This window comes from Arvicanthis niloticus, chromosome X, assembly GCF_011762505.2.
Source record: "Arvicanthis niloticus isolate mArvNil1 chromosome X, mArvNil1.pat.X, whole genome shotgun sequence".
In the NCBI taxonomy this organism is placed as follows: Eukaryota; Metazoa; Chordata; class Mammalia; order Rodentia; family Muridae; genus Arvicanthis; species Arvicanthis niloticus.
This window is the reverse complement of record NC_047679.1, coordinates 10,670,570-10,689,285: the sequence shown is the minus strand read 5'-3', so window position 1 is coordinate 10,689,285 and position 18,716 is coordinate 10,670,570. Positions and strand designations below refer to the sequence as shown.

General features: G+C 42.6%; 1 protein-coding gene and 2 pseudogenes across 1 annotated transcript; all 3 read left to right on the top strand.

The window, feature by feature from the left end:
- Positions 1 to 5,796: 5,796 nt before the first annotated feature.
- On the top strand, positions 5,797 to 6,160 carry LOC117694255 (ubiquitin-conjugating enzyme E2 E3 pseudogene; annotated as a pseudogene).
- A 2,255-nt stretch (positions 6,161 to 8,415) lies between these two features.
- Positions 8,416 to 9,004, top strand: LOC117695421 (ferritin heavy polypeptide-like 17E). The gene has a single exon (XM_034486294.2). The coding sequence runs from the start codon at positions 8,416 to 8,418 to the stop codon at positions 8,944 to 8,946; it is 531 nt and encodes a 176-aa protein (XP_034342185.1). The 3' UTR covers positions 8,947 to 9,004.
- Positions 9,005 to 18,352: 9,348 nt separating this feature from the next.
- On the top strand, positions 18,353 to 18,716 carry LOC117694253 (ubiquitin-conjugating enzyme E2 E3 pseudogene; annotated as a pseudogene).

The window sequence follows — 18,716 nt, the reverse complement described above, 5'->3', positions numbered from 1 at the left end:
CTGAGAGTACATTCACTGAGTAAGCCAGTGGCTGAGAGTACACTGAGAAAGCCATTGGCCAATCCACACCTCTCCTACTTCTCCTGAGATCCAATACCCCAGTCTCATCCTCGGATTCCATAGCAGAAATCCTGCTGCAATCTCTTACCTCTCTGACCCCATCCCCAACTGAGATTGTTTGTATATGCTTGGCCCAGGGAGTGGCACTATTAGAAGGCGTGGCCATGTTGGAGTGGGTGTGGCCCTGTTGGAGTAGGTGTGTTACTGTGGATGTGTTCTTTAAGACCCTCATCCTAGCTGACTGGAAGTGAATCTCCCACTAGCAGCCTTCAGCGAAGATGTAGAACTCTCAGCTCCTCCTGCACCGTGCCTGCCTGGATGCTGCCAGGGCTTTTTTGAGACTTCCTTTGTCAATGCAATTAATATAAATCTCTTTACTTTAGTGTCAGGTAGACTCTTCAGACAAGCGCAAAAACTAGCTACATTCTTGGGCAAAAAGTAGCCACATTCTTCAGCAAAATACTGCAAAACAGTCTCTATGCCACATACTGAAATTTTCCTACTCTGAAATCTCTTGGGCCAAGTCAGCACAGTTTAAATTACTCTCAGAATCAAAGGCTTCCATATTCATACTAGGATAGATCACTAAGCCCCATTTAAACCATTCCACTGCTTTCCAAATCCAAAGTCCAAAAATCCACATTTTTCCAAACAAAAGCATGGTCAGGCCTATCACAGCAACACCCTCCTCCTGGTACCAACTTCTGTCTTAGTTAGGGTTTTATTGCTGTGAACAGACACCATGATAAAGGCAAGATTTATAAGGACAACTTTTAATTGGGGCTGGCTTACAGGTTCAGAGGTTCAGTCCATTATCATGAAGGCAGAAACATTGCGGCATCCAGGCAGGCATGGTGCAGTCAGAACCGAGGCTACTAGTATAAGACTGACTTCCAGGCAGCTAGAGTGAGGATCTTAAGCCCACACTCACAGTGATACACCTACTCCAACAAGGCCTCACACTATAAAAGTGCTACTCTATTTGTGTATCATTTAGCATATACAAACTATCACACCATACTCACAAATGGAAGAGGGAGAAAGGAGAGAGAGAGAAGAGAGGAGAGAGGAGAGAGGGGAGAGAGAGGAGAACACAGTGAATGTTGCAGCCCTTTTACAACAAGAGCTTTGTAATACCACTGAGAATTACAATAAGGAAGTGCTGTATCACAAGTGGGGAAATTGTTTACAGGAAAGCAGAGGATATGAGGTGTTTTTGAAAGCACTGCACCAGGATACTGACTGAACAAGAGTGGAATAGAAGAGTGCATGTGTATAATTGAAACAGTATACAGTGACATCCTTTCAAAACATGCACATGTGACCTCAGAATTGCATATTTGTCTACACCATCTAAACTCAGTAACAACCAATCTCACCGGATTACTCATACAATTTTGAAGGTGCTTGCTTCAGAATACCAGAGAATTTGTTTGTAGCAGTAGGGGATTGTTAAAAACATGGTGAAAATGGAAGCACCTTAATAACAGCATGAACATCATTAAACAGTGACTGTTACAATGGCCAAGTACTATGCTGCAAGTAGGGATGTATTAACAGGAAGGCATTAAAAATCAGATTAGTGTAGCACTAAACTGGGACACTAGGTGCACAGGATTGGCAGAGAAGAGCATGGTATTCGCATCCATACCTGAAGCAGTCCATGGTGACACTTTAGGAAAACACATGCACGTGATATGAAAATGCCACCGGAGGGCATATTTGTCTATAGCAATGTACTTCCACTGCAGTGGTTATCTAAATGACATTTGCAACAAAGCACAGGAAATGACTTGTACAACTCTGAAGCCGATTTCCAGAGAACAGCAATGCATAGGTTCCACAGTGGGTAGTGGTTGTTAAGAACACAATGAAAAGAATTGTCCTTGCACAGCAGGAAGATGTATGGTACAATGGTGGATGTCAGAGATGTACTGGAACAGAAGGGGTGACTGATTTACAAAAACACAGACCCCTGACCTAACTATTGTATCTGTGCTGCACAAGAACACAGACTGAGTAAGACAATGGAACGGAAGAGCACAGCAAAAGCGTCAGTAACTGAAACAGGACAAAGAGGCATCCTTGGAAAAAATCAAGTATATGTGACTAAATTGCCCAACAATGGCATATTTGCAAAAAACCAATGTGCTACTGCTGCAGAGATATCTAAGCTCTGTTTAGAAGGAAGCTCTGTGCAACTCTGAAGTTGCTTGGTTCAGAACACCAGCACCTATGACTGTGACTGTTGAGGACACAGTGAAAATTATGCTACTTTTACAAAGCAGAACTTTCTTTTATCGATGCAGCTTACAGAGAAGCACTGTCTCGTAAGTGCTGGAAACTGAAAAGAAAGCAGAGGACCTGAGAGTCATATAGCAGCACTTAACTGAACTCTGACTGAATATGAACAGAACAGGAAAGCACAACCTAGGTGTGTATAACGGAAGCAGTGGCATCCCTGCAACACACATTCACATGCCACTAAAACACCTCAGTGTGGCAGATTTGCAGAAACCTGTGCACTACTGCAGCAGTGATAACTAACCTAACTCCATGTACAATGAAGCACAGGAGATTACATGTATGACTCTAAAGTTGCTTGCTTCAGTACAGCAGCAATGTGTTCTCGACTGGACCAGAGTTGTTAAGAACACAGTCAGACAGGAAACTAGGTAGTCTGACTGAGGATCTTCTCTTCTCCTGTCTCTGCAGATCCAAACTCCCAGTCTCATCCTAAACTCTTTGACAGAATATCTGTGGCAGCCTTCACTGCCCACCCCACACCTTCTTCACATTCCCGTGGTGGCCACGGATGTTCTCATCCAGACCTCCCTTTTCCTTGCTTCATCCCAGCCTCCAAATCCAGCAGGCACCCCCTGATAACCCAAGGGCCACTATTGCTTGGGAATGAAATAGGCTGAAGGTTGAAGTCCAATTCATACCTCTCCTTCTGTACCTCCAGATCCAGAGACTCCCCCAGTTTTATCATCAGCTGTGTAGCAGGAGACCTACTGTATTCTCTTTCCTCTCTAACCTCATGTTCAATGGATTACAAAGGGCTTTTGCTTCAACCTTCCTTCCCCCAACTCATTTCATTATCCATACAGCCTCCAACATCAGTGGGCTTTCAATGGAAACAATCCAGCTGAGTAGGCCAGGGAAACATGTTCACAGAATAAATCTTATCAGACAGCACACAGCCACCACACTTTACTAAGTTCCAGGGAGGAGGCAGAAGCAAAGGAACAGAAAACTCACCAACTAAATGAAAAATCAGATTTCTTCACCCAGAGCTATAAATGGCTAGATGCCTCCATAGAAACACAATTCTTTACAGCCTGGATGGGATGTCTCCACTGGAGGCCAGCTATCCTAACACAGCAGGCACTGAATATTCCAATGTAGCTGAGGGCCCAAATTATTTTAACATAGCTGAGGTCCCCCAAAAAGACCCTGAAACAGCCTGTATGAAGGTGATAGCTGATCATATAGAGGAAATGAATGACTCCTTAAAGAAATTTGTGCAAACACAAACATTGCAAAGAAGTGAATAAAACTTTCCAAGTCCTGAACATGGAAGTAGAATCAGAGAAGAGAACCCAAAATGGGTGAATTCTGGAAGTGAAAAAAGTGAGAGAATGAACAGATACTACAGAGGCAAGTTTCACCAAGAGCACACAAAAATAGAGAAAAGAATCTCAGGTGTTGAAGACATAGTAGAAGAAAGGCATACATCAGTGAAAAGTGTTAAACTTAAAAACTACTTACAGAAAACATCCAGAAAATCTGGGATGCAATGAAATGGTCAATTAAGAGAATAATAGGAATAGAAGAATGTGAAGAAACCCATCTCAAAAGCCCAGGAAATACTTTTGACAAACTTATAAATGAAAAATTTTCCTAACTCTCAAGATGGAGATGACTAGAAAGGTACATGAAGAATACAGGTCAGCAAATAGAGTGGACTAAAAAAGAAAGTCCCTTGGCACAAAATATTTTAAATACTCAGTGTATAAAGTCTTTAAAACACAAAAGATGATGCATATGGTAGACATAATACCAGTTGCAACACTTGGGAGGCAGAGGCAGGCAGATATTTCTTATGTCAGATACATAATCTTAAGCAAAAAGAATCATTTATAGGGCTCTATGAGTGAGAGAAACTTTAAAAAATGTTTTCCAATCTGCTTTTATACCATTGTAATTACATGCCAGTATTAAGATCAATTCTAGTTTGAAGAATAAGGAATACAATAGATGCAAATTGTCAAGTAACAAGCAAGACAATAAACACAAATAGTGAAAGAACAACCAAGGCTTTAAACAAAATCCTGTGATCACTCCCATCATCATTGTTTTTAAGGACTCATCAGGATGACCAATATAGGTTAACCTACATCCTTCTCCTAGTCTAAAGTCATTTTCATGTCTGAAGCCTAGTTCTTTTTTCTAGCCTAAGATTTAAATTACTTTCTGAAATTACTTCTTTGTTCTAGCCTAAGATTTAGATTCCTGAGTGAAATTACCTCTTTGTTCTAGCATATTGTCAGATTCCTGCCTGAAACCCATTTCCTTGTCCTTGGCCAATGTCAGCTTCCTGCCAAGGAGCCCCAAAAGCTATCCACATCTCCATCCCTTTTTCATAAACAAGATTGAGCCTGTCTTAGGTAGTTGTGACAAGAATGCCTTTCTTACCCATCACAAAATAAACATTATCAAAAGCAATGCACTTCTGTCTTAGGGTGGTAAGGCTCTGTGCAGAATCTTACCCATCTTTGGCTTGCCTGTTAAATTAATAACTCTATCTGGGGGTTCATTTGCAGTTTCAAGCCAAGTACTTTGGCCACCAACATGTTGTTATTATCAAAGACAAGCTTTAGCATGATGGGCAGAAATAAAAGTGTTCACAGGACAAAAAGGGCTAGTATGATCATATATAGATATGCCATTCTTGAAGCTTGACCAAAATAGAAAAACTAACCACAGGCCATGGGTAACTTTATCAGCAGAATCACAGCATCAAGGTTCAGTAGAGCAGCATTCTTTAAAATCATAAGCTCACTATGTAATGTTAAAGCATCCAAAGAGGTGTTAGAATTATGTCAAATACACTGCAAGTGTCTTTAAACTTTTTCCTAATTATAATGGTTAGCACTGTAAATTTTAGAATGAACATGAATCCAATAATATTTGGCATAGCACATGTGATGGCTCAGTACTCATAAACTGTGAACATCCTTCCAAAAATTTGAATAGGATAAAGAGTATCAATCCATTGTTTCAAGCGCCTATCTAAATCCTCTTGTATATTCAACACATTAGTAACATTTTTTGTCAAAAGATTAACAAAAGTAGATGTCTTAAATTCTTGTGTCAAAGCAATTGCAGAAGCATTGGTGCTAGCAATTAATGAATTTAAAACTGGTGCTTTAGTGTCCTTGAGCCTAGGTGTACAAAGTGCACAACCCTGTATGGCTCCTGGAGCCCTGGGATATGCCACCCTCGGGCCTGCACTGCATCTCATGCCTGCACTGCATGTCTGCACTGCATGTCTGCCTGTTGATTTTAGATGTCCACACTCCTGGGTAGGATCCTCACAATGTCTTTTTTCCCCACACCCCAAGCAGGTTTTCCTGCTCCCAAGGCTGCCTCCATTTCCTTAAGGAAGGTTCCTCCATGCTCTCCCTCCCCCAAAGCATAGAGGTACATGAGCAGGCCTGGTGGGCAGCCAAAAAGTTTTCCCAGAGATAACTTCACCAAGATGTCCAGTGATAGGCAAAGGTCAGATGATCAGAGTCCCAGCACCAGCAGTGGCAGGTCAGATGTAGACCAGTGCGACTCTGCCTCTCCAGAGAGTGAGGAACAGGAAGAAAAAACCCTTTCTGCCACAAAAGCATGAAAAACTTCTACCAAAGTCTCCAGCAAAACCACTGCTAAGTTTTCCACTAGTGCTGAAAGAATTCAGAAGGAGCTAACAGCTGAGATCAGCCTTGATCCTCCTCTTAACTGCACTGCTGAGCCTAAAGGAGTTAACACTTATGAATGAAGGTCAACTCTATTTGGTCCTCCAGGTTCTGTATATGAAGGTGGTGGTTTTTTCTGGATATGACATTTTCTTCAGATTATGCATTTAAGACACCAAAGGCTACTTTCCTTCCATACCAGAATCTGTCATGGCAACATCAATAGTCAGGGAGTCATCAGCCTGAATGTTATGAAAGACAACTGGAGTCCTAGCTTTGACTATTTCAAAGATCTAGCTCTCTATTTGTTCCCTTTGACAGATTGCAACCCTGTGGATCCCCCCCCCCCCCCGGTTGGTAGCATAGCCACTCAGTATTTGACCAACAGTGCAGAGCATGACAGGATAGACAGACAGTGAACCAAGAGATATGCAAAATAATCTCACATGATTCGTATGCACTGTGAAGGGGCAGAAGGCCTCTTCCCACTGTGCTTCAGATTTTTATATTCTTTACAGTATGGACTTCTGTGTATATGTTTTACTGAGTCTACCCTTACCTTTATCCTCTGGAGACTGGGAGACTCCCCCAAAATGTAAATGTTACCAAGAATAGAACTTTGTAGGTGTACATTAGTTATGTTTCAAAAAAAGCCTGATGCTAAGTGGAATAAAGGAAGTTGTGACCTCAGAACAAGGCCTTATGCTGGTAAGACGTCATCTTGGATCGAGGAGTTAATGTTTAGGGCAACATGTGGTGATATGTGGCCTTAATAATAGCACTTGGGAGGTGAGTCAGGTGAATCTCTGAGTTCAAACCAACCCGGTTTACAAAATGAGTTCTAGGATAGCCCAGCTTAGGCAGTAAAAAAGAGAAAGTTTGTGAAAACGTATTTGAATAAGGAGACCATGTTCCATCACCAGCGTGCACAAACCTTGGCAGTATAGGCAATAAGATTCTTGCTTCAGAAACAAGGATTCAAAAAAGAGGATAGTGGAATCACCCACCGGACAACCAACAGAGTCAACAAACGTGGACCCTTGGTCTCTCAGAGACTGAACCAGCAATGAAAGAACATACATGGCCTTGACCTAGGCCTCCACAGACATATGTGGCAGATGTGCAGCTCAGTGGGTCCCAAATAACTGGAACTGGGGCTACCCCAAAAATTGTTGTCTATGTGCAAGCTATGTTCACCTACCTGCGCTGCCTTGTCTGGCCTCAGTGAGAGAAGAGCCTAACCTCCCACAACTTGAAGTACTAGGTGCAGGGATATACACAGGAGGGAACCCCACCTGTGCCGAGGGGCAGGAGAAAGGGAAGAGGGGAAAGGATGATGACTGGAAGGGGAATAATGTGTGGATATAAAGTAAACAAGAAAAAATTAAATAAAAGGTATGATTTTATCGCAGTGGCAGTACAAAGAACATTAAAGTCACTGAATTGCCGTGAATAACTATATTACCCACAGAAAGGCATCAGACCATCTGTTTCCTTAGCTACCATCCATAGTAATGAAAAAACACTTTCACTTTTACTATTGAAAAACTATTTTAAAATCCTATAGAGATGTGAAGGTTGCCTGGTTTACTGATGGCACTGAACAGACCTTTCCATCTCACCCTTGACCCTATAATCAAAGGGTTAGGTGAATACTAGTTGAGGTGATTGATAAGTGCTGCCATTCACATAAAGTTTTATGATACTAAAAAGTAAGCAAACAGCAGAATGCTGAGAGAATAACATTCTGGAGATATTCAGAAAAACTGTTTTATAAAGTATCCAAAGTATTTAGTCCAAAATATTGCCATTTATTAATGGAGTCCATTAAAAACTACGGTTTAGGTCAGCCAGTGCCCAGTATGCCCTGATGCTTTGTAAATCAACACTTCTGACGGGCCCCCACAGATGGGCGCTGAAATGATGTCATCGGTGTGCGCCAACCTCTTGCTTCCCTGCCTTCATTCATAATGCCTGGGGCTGAGACGGTGTCATGGTTCCGTGCCAATATTCATTTCTGTTGATGCCCCGCCCTCTCCCATAAGCCCTTGGGCTGAAATGATGTCATGACTGGGCGCCAACACTCTTTTCGGAGGATGTCCCGCCCCTATCATATGCCCCGGGGCTGAAACAATGTCGTGATTGGGTGTCAACACTCATTTCTGTTGATGCCCCGCCCCTTCCTATAAGTCCTGGCGCTTAAATACTGGCGTGGTTGGGCGTGAACAGCCATTTTCCTTGCTCCACCAGCTTGCAGTGACCTACCTGCTGAGCTCCTCTGGCGCTGGTCTTCTGAGGTACTTTGGGACTGTGGGACTGTATTCTTTGGCCCTGCCTCTCGGAGCAGGCGGGGACCCTCTGAGACTGTTGTGGTGTTCAAGCACCTGCCATGGCCGAAGCGCCCTCTCGAGTGCGACAGAACTATGACTGGCACTGCGAGGATGCTGTCAACACCCATATCCAGCTGCAGCTCTATGCCTCCTATGTGTACATGTCGATGGCCGTCTACTTTGACCGTGATGACGTGGCCCTGGGAAACTTCAAGCGTTTCTTCTTGAGGAAGTCACACGACTGCCAGGCCAGTGCTGAGATGTTCATGCACCTGCAGAATACGCGTGGAGGCTATACCACCCTTCTAGACATCGAGAGACCAGAACGCGACAGCTGGCATGGGGGCTTTCAGGCCATGGAATGCGCCCTGGACATGGAGATGTTGCTCAACCAGAGCCTGCTGAACATGCACAAAATGGCCAAGGAACGAGGTGACGCCCACTTATGCCATTTCCTGAAGCAAAACTGCCTGAATCAGCAGGTCGAAGTTCTGAAGGAGGTGAGTGGCTACCTGACCAACCTGAGCCACATGGGGGCCGTGGAGCATAACTTGGCTGAGCACCTGTTTGACAAGCTCAGCCTGTCATAAAGCTTCAAGTGGACTGAACTGGGACGTCCCCACTGCCATGGGGTCTCTCTCTGGTCATAACACCTGATGTCCATGTTGTTTTTGAAGCAAAGTTCACTCATCTTCTGTTTCTCTTCGACTGTTGTTCAAAATAAAATTTGTCTGTTTGCAGCAAAGTTAAAGTATCAAGTTGATGTTTAAGTTCTTTTGGGTCTTTGGGTGTAGCTTGCTTGTTGTAGTGCTTACCTAGTAGTCAGGACACCATGGGAAGCATCCCAACCATGGCCATAAACAAGGATATGGTGGTACACACCTGAAATCACAGTGCAGTGGTGCTAGAGGCAGGAATATCAATCATTCAATGCCATCCTCTGCTTTACAGCACAGCAGAGGCCCTCCTGATCTACAAGAGATGGTCCAATAAAATCATACCACCACCAAAAATCCCTCTCACTGTGGAAAGAAAATGAATGCGGTTCTCACGGGTTTTTTAAATTTGATGGTCAGGAGTATACCTCGGTTGTCATTACCATTATTTTGTAGCTTGGAATATCCAGAAGTCTGGGGGGTGTCAGAAAGGGGGATGGGAGGAGAGTGCCTATGAAGGGGACACTGGGGGCCAGCAATCAAGCTATAAAGTGAATAAATAAGTTAATTCTTAAAAGAGATTTTGTTGGACCTGAGTGATCGTGGCAGGAGAAAGTGGGGCCAGAGCGAGAGGGAGAAGGGAAGGGGATAACTAGATAGGGGTGGGCATCTAGGCAATTTACTGACTTAGTTCTGTGGGATGAACAAAGAATGGATTTCCAGGAAAAGCAGAAGACCAACACATGAAGAAGCAACAGCAGCAGGCCCCAGGACAGTGAAATTAATGGTAAGAATGTGGAAGCCCCAGAGACAGAGAGAAAAGAGAATGAAAACGAAAAACTTTAGTAGGACATCAGGAGGATGGAAGGACCCCAGTTTGGAGTTCCCTAGGTACCTCACAGTCACGTGCTTAATAGACTTCCGGGGCATTCCACCTTTCAGGTTCCCTACCTATCTTCCTGACGCATAGCGTTTCTGCCAGCTTTTAGCAATTTGTAACATCTGATATGTCCTGGTGGAGGATGACACATGCTGGGCTGTTGAATGGGCATCGGTGGGAGTGGGTCCTGTTGGGTTGGATTGTGGGTCCTGTGCGTCTGCAGCCCCAAAGGGCTGGTGGCAGGGCTCAGAAAGGCAGAGATGCAGGAAGTTGACTGTGCCCTCTTTACGCAGTGTTGGGCATATGTCGGGCTGTGGGAAGCTGCAGGGCTCTGCTCCAGGGGTGAGGGAACAGAGTCTGAGACCCCACAGGGGCCAAAGCTCTTGGACTGGGGATTCCAGGGCCAGGAGGCGGCTGTGGACTGACTGGTCTCAAGCCCTTGGGCTCTCTGGCACCGCTGAGAGGCTGTAGAAAGGCTGACATGGGGGCGTAAGGGCTGAATTGACAGGCAGCCTAAGGGGAGAGGGGGATGAGCTCTGGCAGTGTCTAGCAGGGAAGAGAGACTTGATGATGTTGTACTATCATACAAATGGTAAAATCATGAGAAAAACTATAACCCCTACTGAAAACATGATAAACAAAACAGTTGTCCTCATGGGTAAAGAAATCATGCCAGAAACAAACAAAAACTCCTATAGCATTTGCCATAACTATTAGCAAGTCTGGTGAGTCTCTTGCTGCCTTTTTCTATTTTAAGGTGCACACCATGGAGACAACCTCTCGTATATTATGTTATTTTCTATTTCTGTGATAAATACCATGTCAAAGGCAACTTCTGGCATAAGAATTTGTTTGGGATCATGCTTCTAGAGGTTTAGACCCCATTAAGCTGGAGTAAAGGCATGATAGCAGAATTGGAAACTGAGGGCTCATATCCTAAACCATTAATAGAAAACAAAGCACAAACTTGAAATGGTGTGATTCTTCTGCCTCTCAAAAACTTCCTCTAGTATCATTTGTCCTACAATGAGATCAACCCCCCTCTCCACAAGCCTCCTTGAATAGTGCCACCAAGTGGGACCTATTATTCAAATGCCAGATACTATCTCCCCATCTCTGCTTGAATAGTGCCACCAAGTGGTACCTAGTATTTAAATGCCTGATACTATGGTGGGGCATTCCCTTGAAACCACCACATTCCACTCCCTGGTGCCAATTGTCTGGTGATCATATATATTTCAAAATGCATTTAGTCTAAATTTACAGGTCCCCATTGTTTTTCCACAATCAAAACATTGGTTAGGAAGCACCTAATGTCCCAGAGACTTAAAGTGCCAGGGCGCTGGAATACTCAGGAAGCCCCCACCCACTTAGAAAAGACAGGGAGCAGTGGCGAAAGGATTGAGTGAATGAAAAAAGGAGGGCAGAGATGGGAACGGATACTGAAAAAAAATTAAATTGTAAAAAGAGTCTGAATTCTTTACTGAGACTCTAGGGAATCTCTTGTCACTCCTTGTAAAATAAAAAAGTAAATGACATATTTCTGACATGTAGTGGCACAGAATACACACTACTATTTCAAACAGGACAAATGAGGACACAGTGAGGACCGTTTTTGGACCAAAGCAATGCTGAACCCCAGCAGGGCCAATGCCAACCCCTGTACCCCCTGGGCGATAGCACGGGGCCTACATGGCTCTGCCCTTCCAGCTTTGCTGCCTATAGCACACTTTCCATCTGTTGGGCTGCATTATAGCATCACAAATGGCCTTAGACACTTTTCTTCCACAATATGGAAGTAGCCATGGGCTTCCAGAATACCAGCATCAATTAGTTGTGTCACAATCATGCACATTCTTAAATGACTCAATGATTTCCAACAGTAGCCTCAAGCATAAGCTTTGACAAGTGACACTAACCTTGCAGTCTCACTCTGCTTGTAAGATCCAGTATTCCATCCCCTTTTTGTTTTTCATTACAAACATGCATAAGAGAATGCTGCTAAACTAGCCAACTTTATATCTGCAGTATCTTAAAAAGCCACTAAACAGCATCATTACACACACTATCACACACACTGGAATTACTTTGAAAGGATTAGCCCAGGTATCTTGTACACTAGCCTCTTAAGCAGCTGCATAGTACACTGGCACTTAGCCTGCAAGTAGCCTCCACAGTGTAAACTGTTTATTCTTTCCTCCTTGAAACCAACTGCTGCTGCACTCTAGCCATGGCCATATAGCAGTACTGACTTCTATCCGACCTCCTATATATAACTCTGCTAAAGTATTTTAAATTGTTCCTAAATAGGGGAAATCCTACTAATTAAATGAACATTATCATGAGGCTCTCATCTAGTATCCGGAACTTTTTGGAATTCATGCAGAATATCTTACATTAAAGCTTGTGCTTCACTGAACAATGCTCTACTCAATGATAACTTGGTCAAGGAAGAAATTAAGAAAGAAATTAAAGACTTTTTAGATTTAAACGAAAATGAGGACACATCATATCAAAACATGTGGGACTCATTGAAAGCAGTACTAAGAGGAAAAATCATAGCTCTAAGTGCTCACAAAAAGAAAGTGGAAAGAGCATACATCAACAACTTGACAGCAAACCTGAAAGCATTAGAACAAGAAGAAGCTAGTATACCCAAGAGGAGTAGACGGCAGGAAATAGTCAAACTCAGGGCTGAAATCAACCAAGTCGAAACAAAAAGAACTATACAAAATATCAACAAAACCAGGAGCTGGTTCTTTGAGAAAATCAACAAGATAGACAAACCCTTAGCCAGACTAACCAAAGGGCACAGAGACAGCATTCAAATTAATAAAATCAGAACTGAAAAGGGAGACATAACAACAGAAACAGAGGAAATTAAAAAAATTATCAGATCCTACTACAAAGGCCTATACTCAACAAAATTGGAAAATCTGGAGGAAAATGGACAATCTTCTAGATAGATACCAGGTACCAAAGTTAAACGAGGAGCAGATAAACCACCTAAACAGTCCCATAACGCCTAAAGAAATAGACACAGTCATTAAAAATCTTCCCACCAAAAAATGTCCGGGGCCAGATGGTTTCAGTGCAGAATTCTTTCAGACCTTCAAGGAAGACCTAATACCAATCCTCTTCAAGTTATTCCATCGAATAGAAACAGAAGGAACACTACCCAATTCATTCTATGAAGCTACCATTACACTCATACCTAAACCACAGAAAGAGCCAACAAAGAAAGAGAACTACAGACCAATCTCTCTTATGAATATTGATGCAAAAATACTCAATAAAATTCTCGCAAACCGAATCCAACAACACATCAAAACAATTATCCATCAAGATCAAGTAGGCTTTATCCCAGGAATACAGGGATGGTTCAATATTCGGAAATCCATCAATGTAATCCACTACATAAATAAACTCAAAGAGAAAAACCACATGGTCATATCACTAGATGCTGAGAAAGCATTTGACAAAATTCAACATCCCTTCATGTTAAAAGTCTTGGAAAGATCAGGAATACAAGGCCCATATCTAAACATAGTAAAAGCAATATACAGCAAGCCAGTAGCCAACATCAAACTAAATGGAGAGAAACTTGAAGCAATCCCACTAAGATCAGGGACTAGGCAAGGCTGCCCACTCTCACCTTACCTATTCAATATAGTACTGGAAGTCTTAGCTAGAGCAATTAGACAACAAAAGGAAGTCAAAGGGATACAGATAGGAAAGGAAGAAGTCAAAATTTCACTATTTGCAGATGATATGATAGTATACTTAAGTGAACTTAAAACTTCCACCAGAGAACTCCTAAACCTGATAAACAACTTTAGCAATGTGGCTGGATATAAAATCAACTCAAACAAATCAGTAGCCTTCCTCTACTCAAAGGATAAACAGGCAGAGAAAGAAATCAGGGAAATGACACTCTTCACAATAGCCACGAATAAAATAAATTATCTTGGAGTGAATCTAACAAAGCAAGTGAAAGATCTGTATGACAAGAACTTCAAGTCTCTCAAGAAAGAAATTGAAGAACATCTCAGAAGATGAAAAGATCTCCCATGCTCCTGGATTGGCAGGATTAATTTAGTAAAAATGGCTATCCTGCCAAAAGCAATCTACAGATTCAATGCAATACCCATCAAAATTCCAAATCAATTCTTCATAGAGATAGAAAGAGCAATTTACAAATTCATATGGAATAACAAAAAACCTAGAATAGCGAGAACTATTCTCAACAATAAAAGAACCTCTGGGGGAATCACCATTCCGGACCTCAAACTGTACTACAGAGCAGTAGTGATAAAAACTGCTTGGTATTGGTACAGAGACAGAAAGGACGATCAATGGAACAGAATTGAAGACCCAGAAATGAACCCGCATACCTATGGTCACTTGATATTTGACAAGGGAGCTAAATTCATCCAGTGGAAAAAGGACAGCATTTTCAACAAGTGGTGCTGGCTCAACTGGAGGTCAACATGTAGAAGAATGCAAATTAATCCATTCTTATCTCCTTGCACAAAGCTCAACTCCAAGTGGATAAAGGACCTTCACATAAAGCCAGGTACACTGAAAATATTAGAAGAGAAGTTGGGGAAGACCCTCGAATACCTAGGCACAGGGGAAAAGTTCCTGAACAGAACACCAATGGCTTATGCTCTAAGATCAAGAATCGACAAATGGGACCTCATCATATTGCAAAGCTTCTGTAAGGCAAAGGACACTGTCAACAAGACAAAACGGCAACCAACAGATTGGGAAAAGATCATTACCAATCCTACATCTGATAGGGGGCTAATATCTAATATTTACAAAGAGCTCAAGAAATTAGACGCCAAACAACAAAATAACCCCATTAAAAAATGGGGTACAGAGCTAAACAAAGAATTCTCAACTGAGGAAACTCGAATGGCCGAGAAGCACCTTAAGAAATGCTCAACATCCTTAGTCATCAGGGAAATGCAAATCAAAACAACACTGAGATACCACCTCACACCAGTCAGAATGGCTAAGATCAAAAACTCAGGTGATAGTAGATGCTGGCGAGGATGTGAAGAAAGAGGAACACTCCTGCATTGTTGGTGGGGTTGCAAGCTGGTACAACCACTTTGGAAGTCAGTCTGGCGGTTCCTCAGAAAATTGGACATAGCACTACCTGAGGACCCAGCTATACCACTTCTGGGTATATACCCAGAAAATGCCTCAACAAATAACAAAGACATATGCTCCACTATGTTCATAGCAGCCCTATTTATAATAGCCAGAAGCTGGAAAGAACCCAGATGCCCTTCAACAGAGGAATGGATACAAAAAATGTGGTACATTTACACAATGGAATATTACTCAGCTATTAAAAATAATGAATTCGAGAAATTCTTAGGTAAATGGATGGATCTAGAAAATATCATCCTGAGTGAGGTAACCCAATCACAAAAAAACACACATGGTATTTACTCACTGATAAGCAGAGATTAGCCCAAATTTTGAAACAACAAAGATTCAACTACCAGACGACACAAAGCTCATGAAGAAGAAAGAACAAGTGAGGATGCCTAGGTCTTTCTTAGAAGGAGTAACTAAATAACCAAGGGAGCAAATATGGAGACAAAGTGTGGGTCAGAATCTGAAGGGGGGGTTGTAGGGAGACCATTGTGTCTGGGTACTCATTCCATAGGCGGTCACCAAAAATAGATGCTGATAGGGATGTCAGGATGGGAAAGCTGACAGCAGCCTGATAAGGCTGTCTCCTTAGAGGTCTCTCAGAGTCGGACATACCCAGAGACAGATACCCACAGCTATCCATTAATCTGACCAAAGTTCCCAATGGAGGAGTTAGAGAGTAAATTGAAGGAACCCTGAACCATAAGGGCTGGTGGCCCTGTGAGGAGGGCAGCAATACCAACCAGCCAGAGCTCCCCAGGATCTAAACCACCAGCCCAGGAGCACATAGGGAGAGACACATGACTCCAGCTGTATATGTAGGGGAGGATGGCCCTGTTGGGCAGAGGTGGGAGACAAGATCATTGGTACCCTGAAGGCTGAGCACTGAGGGGGGGGGAAATCTGAGGGTGGGGAGGGAGGCTGGGGGTAGGTGGGTAAACACCTTCATAGAGGCAGGAGGAGGGGGGATGGGATAAGGGGTTCCTGGGTGGTGGGGGAAATATGGTAAGGGGATAAAATTTGAAATGTAAATATTATATCCAATAAAAGAGGGGAAAATAGAAAAGCGGTTAGAACCAACATTCTTAATAAAATGTCAGCCCTCTTTAAAAAAAAAAAAACTATCTTGATACTAAAATTTGTTTTGAGAATAGTATATTGCAGAATGATCAGCCTTGGTGTATCTACTCAACAAGCAAGATGGGCAGACATGCTCAAACCTCTGAGGTCCGTGAATTCCATCTGGAGGCAGCGAAGACACAGCATCAGAGGATTGTCAACTTGCTCTCCCCCCCACTCCTCTTCTAATATCTCAACGCCCATAATCAGCTTGAAGAAGCTAATGATGAGTCAGCGCCCCTATTCCCTGGGCATGGGGACTAAGGTGGTAAATGTTGGGCTGTCTCCCTAGTGAAAAGTAGTGGTTTTGTCGGAATAGAGAGGATTAGCTAGGGTTTATTGCATAGCCATAACCTATTAGTAGAAATCTGTATAATTAATATCAAGATGAAGATATAAATTCTTAAATGGCACCAATTTACTTTGTTTACAAATTTTAAGGTTTTCATTGGCATGAGCTTCTTAGTGATATAAGAGTGAGATGAATGTTGTTACTCTCATAGGCATTGTACCAGTATAACACACTTAGGAATACAAAGCTTAGACCCAGTCCTTCTTTAACTTTTTTAACTGATTTGAGATGGTCAGCCTGTGAGTTAAGGGACTATAGCAAATTCATGACTTGGAGTTTATTATAAGGGTGTTCTCTATGTTTTATTTAGAAATTGCTGAGTGGAGTTAACAGGCAACAGTCCAGATTACCTTACATGGATAGCTGGTTTTCAAAACATCAGAAATCCTTAGAATTGACATGACAAACATTTCAGTAGTAATGTTCATTTTCATTAGAGACCTGTCTGCTCCGGACAGCTTCCTATGTTAAATTCTAAGAAGAAATTGAGCATCCTTGGAGTTACTCCAGTTGTGGTGAGACAACCACTAGGCAAGAATTGCCACTTTCCTTCTACAGACAAATTACTGTCCAGAAAAGGACACACTTGCAGAATAGTCGACTGATTATATCTGCCTAGACAGAGTAATCAGCCCTTAATAATTCTGCAGCACTAAGGTCTGTCAGATGATCCTGGGCCAGAAGGCAGAAGAACAGATGCTCCAACGTTTTGAAGTAGAGCGAGTGTCCAGGTGTTCAGAGGTCTCTATAAATTGGCTAAGTTTTAGAAGCTATGCTTTGTGCTTCCCACAATTATAGTCAACTCAGTCATTCTGGATTTCTGATGGGGTTGAAAACTTATAGCTATTTACTTTGAGAGAAAAGATCTGAGTGTATGGTCATCAGCTGATATTCATCCTAAAGCCAAGGAAAAAGCCAGGTTCAGAACTAAGTGTTTTAGTTAGGATAGATGACAGAGGTGCTGGTTAGTCAACAAAAGGATGGACTGGGTATTAGGACTATCTTGTACCTCACTGGTACAAATAGGCATAATTATGCTCTAATTGTATTTTGAGAGAAAAGTTTCCTTTTAACAGGAAGGGTGATGTGTAGGAGGAGCTAAGGTGGGAGGAGTACTGAGAGGAAGAAAAGGAGTAAGAAGAGGAGAAGAAGGAGAGGAGAAGCTAGGTGATGAAAGAGAGATAGAGGGGGGAGACAGGGAAGCAGATGTTCATGTATCTCCACCAGTCAAAGATAGTTGATATATCTAGGTTGGGTAGTGGGTTACACCTCTGATTGAACAATACCAAACTTATAAAGCCTATGATTAACATTTCTTAAAAAAATGTATAAATGCAAAAAGGAAAAGGGGGCATGGGATAGGGGTTTTCTATAGGGGGGGAATGGGGAAACGGGATGGTATCTGAAGTGTAAATGAAAGATCTAATAAAAAAATGCTAGTGTAAAAAAAAAAAAAAAAAAAAAAAAAAAAAAAAAAAAAAAGCTTGTGCTTCTCAGAGTGCTAGTGGGTGCTGTAGTGTCCTTGAGCCTAGATCTGTAGAGTGTCCAACCCTCCATTGCTCCTGGAGCCCTGGGAGATGCCACCCTCGAGCCTGTACTGCACCTTCAGCCTGTGACTCAGTGCTGCACTGCATGTCCGCCTGCTTTCTTTAGATGTTCCATACTCCCAGGCTGGAGCCTCGCAATGTCTTTTTCCCCACACCCCAAGCAGGTTTTCCTGCTCCCAAGGCTGCCTCCATTTCCTTAAGGAAGGTTCCTCCATGCTCTCCCTCCCCCAAAGCATAGAGGCACATGAGCAGGCCTGGTGGGCAGCCAAAAAGTTTTCCCAGAGATAACTTCACCAAGATGTCCAGTGATAGGCAAAGGTCAGATGATCAGAGTCCCAGCACCAGCAGTGGCAGGTCAGATGTAGACCAGTGCGACTCTGCCTCTCCAGAGAGGGAGGAACAGGAAGAAAAAACCCTTTCTGCCACAAAAGCATAAAAAAATTCTACCAAAGTCTCCAGCAAAACCACTGCTAAGTTTTCCACTAGTGCTGAAAGAATTCAGAAGGAGCTAACAGCTGAGATCAGCCTTGATCCTCCTCTTAACTGCACTGCTGAGCCTAAAGGAGTTAACACTTATGAATGAAGGTCAACTCTATTTGGTCCTCCAGGTTCTGTATATGAAGGTGGTGGTTTT

Coding starts and splice junctions, on each gene's coding strand:
- LOC117695421 (XM_034486294.2), top strand. CDS start 8,416: ATGGCCGAAGCGCCCTCTCGAGTGCGACAGAACTATGACTGGCACTGC.